This window comes from Condylura cristata, unplaced genomic scaffold (assembly GCF_000260355.1).
Source record: "Condylura cristata isolate star-nosed mole 26May11 unplaced genomic scaffold, ConCri1.0 scaffold00015, whole genome shotgun sequence".
Lineage (NCBI taxonomy): Eukaryota > Metazoa > Chordata > Mammalia > Eulipotyphla > Talpidae > Condylura > Condylura cristata.
Genome location: NW_004567116.1, coordinates 18766491 through 18771572, shown reverse-complemented (window position 1 = coordinate 18771572; position 5082 = coordinate 18766491). Strand labels below are relative to the sequence as shown.

Sequence of the window (5082 nt, the reverse complement as noted above, 5' to 3'; positions counted from 1 at the left end):
ACATAAAGAAAACCACATTAAATGCACTGGGTATTAATAATCTGAATTATGTTTGCTCTAATTCTAGTTTTATTCAAAACCCTTACCAATAGTGAATTACTTTTATAATGGTTTAAAACATAAACTAATTATCACTTAGTTAATCAAAAATATTTAACAGAGATATCAGCATAAAGCATAAAATGACTTGGAGTTTTTATATTCTTATCTTTATTCTTTTTTCCTTTTTTAAACTGGGGAACAAGCAAGAGGTGCAGGACGAGGATTCACCAGAGACAGAGTCGGGGGCAGAACAGGCTGACTGATGAAGTACACTGCTGAGGGGAGCAGCAGGCAAGTCAGGAGAGGTTTGCTGCGCCATATGGGTCACCTCCAGGGTGGGGATCGAACTCATACAGAAGTGGCTTTAGCTTCTTAGTGCTGTGCTTTAACCCTCTGTGCCACCAGGGAGGGCCTATATCCCTATCTTTTTAAAACACATAGTAACCTTGGTAAGTTTTGATCTCTATGAGATAAATCTGTATAGTATCAAATGGCTATTTTGACAGATCATGGCTCAATAACAAACATACAGGTCTAAGTTATCACAGTTTAGATGTGAATTCAACAGCAGAATAATGACAGTTGCCAAGAATTTGTACTTGCTGTTGTTTTATACCCCTGTTGCTTGTCAAATTGTCTCTCTTACTTATTCAGAAACCATAGAAATTTTATGGATAACAATTACTTACAATATACAACAAAATACATCAAATATCACAAATATTTTTTATTCTCTCATTATTTGGCAGTCTGCTAAATGAAGTCAACCATTTTCGTCTAAATTATTTATATTATATACTTGACATATACCTACTTCTCACTTTATATTCTTATAGCATTTGCACCTCCTTCATAAAGAACCAAGGGTTGTTATTTTTTCAATATATTCATTTGTAAAACTTAACTTTATCCTCTAATCACTTCAATGGTAATTAAACTCTAATTAGAACGAACTCATGTAAAAAAATGCAAACACAAATGAAAGTAACCCTAAATACATTAGATAATAATTACCAGCTTAAAATACTGGAATGCAATCAATAAAAGAAATAACTCCACATATGTTTGATGAATGTAAACTTTATAAAGCCCTCTGGAGTATACAAAGCAGTATCCTCCATCCTGCCTTTTCCTCAAGTTGACAAAATGAATAACCTTGGAAGATATAAACAGCTTTCTACAACTGCTAGATTTTCTAATGAAATGTGACATAAAATCATTAAAACTGAATATAAAAGTGATTAAATTTGGTAAAATGTTATAAAAATCATGAAATTATACTCTTAGATAATCATCAGTTAAAAATCATTACAACAGGGCCTTCCCTGGTGGCGCAGCGGGTTAATGCACAGCACTAAGAAGCTAAAGTCACTTCTGCATGAGTTCAATCCCCGCCTGCCCCAGAGGTGATCTACATGGCGAGCAGACCTCTCCTGACCAGTTCGCTGCTCCCCTCAGCAGTGTACTTCAATGATGTGCCTGTTCTGCTCCCCACTCTGTCTCTGGTAAATCCTTTAACCAGCCCTGCACCTCTGGCCTGTACCCGAATTCTGTATGCACAAATAAATAAATCTTAAAAAAAATTAAAAGAAAAAGATTAAAACAATACATATTATATGTAGGATAAAAAAGAGATAATGATTAGATTTTCTTAAGTTTAAAATGTAATTGTCATTTGAAATCTTTCACTTAGCATTCAGAGGTACCATATAAACATGGCAGAATACCCCAGGATACCTATTACCAATAAATGATAGATTCTGCCAGTCATGTTGCAAAGGCTGGTGTCCTGTTCCAGGTCACCTAGGAATTCACTGGACTACAGCTGGTAGGAAAAGTTTACTTTTGTGCTGTTTCCCAGAAAGTAGTCAAAGTGACTACTTTTTTTTTCCAGATACCTGACTTCCAGGTGGGAAGTTCAGACTTCTTGGCACAATATGTTAAAATCATTACACTGTTGGAAGAAGGATCCTGGAACAATAATTTTCACTGCCACAAACAAATGTAGCATAGAGTAATACACTTAAAGAAAAAGAAGAGTGGATAATATAAATACATTAAAGAATAAATTAGCCTCAGATAATAAGAGGAACATGAAGTAACTAATAACTATCAGTGCAATGAATGGATTTAATATATGTGGGCACAATTTGTTTAAAAGTACAACATATTAATTAGAAAAGTAAGTCTTCATGACATAAGAGTCAACAAATTGATAATATTTTAGTAATTCTCATTAAAAAAATCACAAAATGGTGGGAGAAAGGTAACAAGAGAAAATAGAAGGAACATCAGTTACATCAGTTAGGGGGAATATGTCTTCACTTTAACAGAAAATTATCTCTTTCTGATAATCATACCAATATTAGTGGCTCTTAGATCATCATTAGCCCTTATGAATTCGGCTCCTTTTATGTTGAAACATCATTATCTTGAAATTCATCATTTACTTAATTTTTTTTTAAAGATTTATTTATTTGTGCATACAGAACTGGGGTACAGGCCAGAGGCTCAGGGGCGGCGAGAGGCTTCACCAGAGACACAGTGGGGAGCAGAACAGGTAGACTGACGAAGTACACTGCTGAGGGGAGCAGCGGGCAGTCCAGGAGAGGTCTGCCTCGCCATGTGGTCACATCCAGGGCAGGCGGGGATCGAACTCATGCTGAAGTGGCTTTAGCTTCTTAGTGCTGTGCTTTAATCCACTGCGCCACCAGGGAGGGCCCATTTACTTAATTTTTATGGACACTGTCTTTTCCATTCAATTATCAACAAAAGATTTACTTCATTTTCTTGGTACATCATAATCAAGCAGATGGTAACAACCAGTTACAGAAAATAAGTTAAGAATCAGACAAAGAAATAAAAAAAGCATATTGAAACAAATTACTTTTTAAAAGGTTACAGGAAAGTGTCACATGAAAAGACTGACTGACATATTTTTAAAAGGACAAATAAAGAATGACTTAGAGACTCAATGAATGTAAGAAAGTTAGAAAAACAACAGAAACCAATTAAATAAAAGTACAATTAACTAATGCAAGAAGTGAATTATCTAAAAATGAACAAAGCAGGTGAATTAAAAAAAGAATGAGTATCACTGTCAAAAGAAAAACTGATAAAAATAAATTTGAAAGGTAATAGAAAATGTGTAACTATACATTACATTGTAATTGGCAACTATATAAAGGAATAGTTAAAATCTTATTTAATTTTTCCACTCTTGTTGGGAAGAACAGTATAAGTAACATGCCTCTGCAATACAAATAAAATGTAATCATTTTCTAAAAATATATCTAGTCACATAGCAATTACATGTGTAAATGATCTCATTAATGGCTAATATGTATTCATTGTTCAGAGGAGGAATAATGCAAAACAAAGACTGGATGGAAGTCTATATTTCACTTTCATGTAAACTTAATTACTCACACAAACACTCAGCCTGTGTCAGAAACAAGTGTGACCTGGTATTTTTATATGGAGATTAGCCTAATACCAAATTTATGAATATTATCTTTGATGCTTTTATAGTTTCTGTATTTTACTATAAAAACCATGGCATCACATTTAGCCAGCCATAGTTTATCAAAACCTGACAGATACTTTTTAGTTCAGTTTTTATTAGAAAAAGATATAGGAAAAATGCATATTCCTCTTGTTTAATGCTTCTGAGAAGCATAGTAGTTTTACAGTAGTTTTAGGATTCTAGTTAGGGAGTTTGATCCATTAGAGTTCAAACCATATTTTCTCCACCAGCTGAGTGATCTTAGGCAAAGTCTAGGTCTCTGTTTCCTCATGATTAAAATATTATATTACATTCCTCCCAGTGTTGATTTGAGAACTAAATAGATATGAGGGATAAATGATACACATAATGACTGACATATAGCAAAGATTATCTGTTTTGCCACCTTTACAATTAACATTACGCTACCTATCGAGTATCTAAGGGTAATCTATGTTTACTGCATCATGCATCTTTTTTTCTTCCTCTGAAATAGAAAACATTGAAGACTCAGGCCCAACAATGTTCACAGCCTAGCACTTCTCCACAGTTTTAATGCCATCATCATTAAACATTGAGCATTTACATGGACAACTTTCTAGACGCATTTTTACTTTTTTCAGAATTCAGTTTAATTGAATGATATTGATAATGAAATAATATTATTACCTCATTAAATTACTTGAATTATATTTGTAAGCTGGGTCCAAGGAACACCCATTTAAAGTGCCTTCATTGTTGCTCTGCTGTGATAGCTCTGTGGCTTTCATCAAGGGTGATAAATAAGATTGAGAAAGTGATGCTCTGTGTTCTTCTGTTTCTATTTTTGCCATCTTTAGCTAAAAATGAAAAAGAATGATATTTAAAGTACAAAATCCTGGTAATTGGCAATATTTACAGTTATAAATTGAGACTGGGTATTAATCATAATTTACTTCTACATATATGAAGAAGACAACAAAAGTAATAAAGAGAAAGAATTACATAAATGAAGAGATATTCCGTGTTCCTGAATGGGAAGTGTCAATGTGGTCATGATATCAGTTCTTTGCACCTAGATCTATCAATTCAATGTGACCCCATCCAAATTCCAGTAGTTATTTTGAGGAATTGACACTTACAGTCTATATGGAGAAGCAACAGACCCAGAATAGCCAACACATTACTAAAGCAAAGAACAAAGTTAGAAGACTGACACTACCAGACATCAATAGTTTATGATAAAGCCACAGTAATCAAGACAATATGGTATTGGAAAAAGAGAAGAAAAGAAGAAGAATGGAACACAATAGAGAACCCAGGAATATATCTGCATATATATAGTCAACTGATTTTTGACAAGACAGCATAGGCAAACAATGATTTAAAAGTAGTCTCTTCAATGAATGGTGATGAATCAATCAGATATATTATATACATGCAAAAACAATCTAAACATAAACTCTTCAGAAAATTAAACACCCTTCAGAAAAATTAAGTCAAAAATCACTCAAATAATAACCCGTTAAATATAAAATCTAAATTCCTAGAACAAA

General features: G+C 33.4%; 1 protein-coding gene across 1 annotated transcript in view; it reads right to left on the bottom strand.

Annotated features, from left to right (window-relative positions):
- The window catches only part of DCDC1 (doublecortin domain containing 1), a 161582-nt gene extending 157202 nt beyond the window's left edge, over positions 1-4380 (bottom strand). Inside the window, exon 1 of the mRNA XM_012725188.1 lies at positions 4217-4380. Coding sequence (XP_012580642.1) covers positions 4217-4380 — 164 coding nt within the window. The remainder of the gene's footprint in view (positions 1-4216) is intronic.
- Positions 4381-5082: the final 702 nt, after the last annotated feature.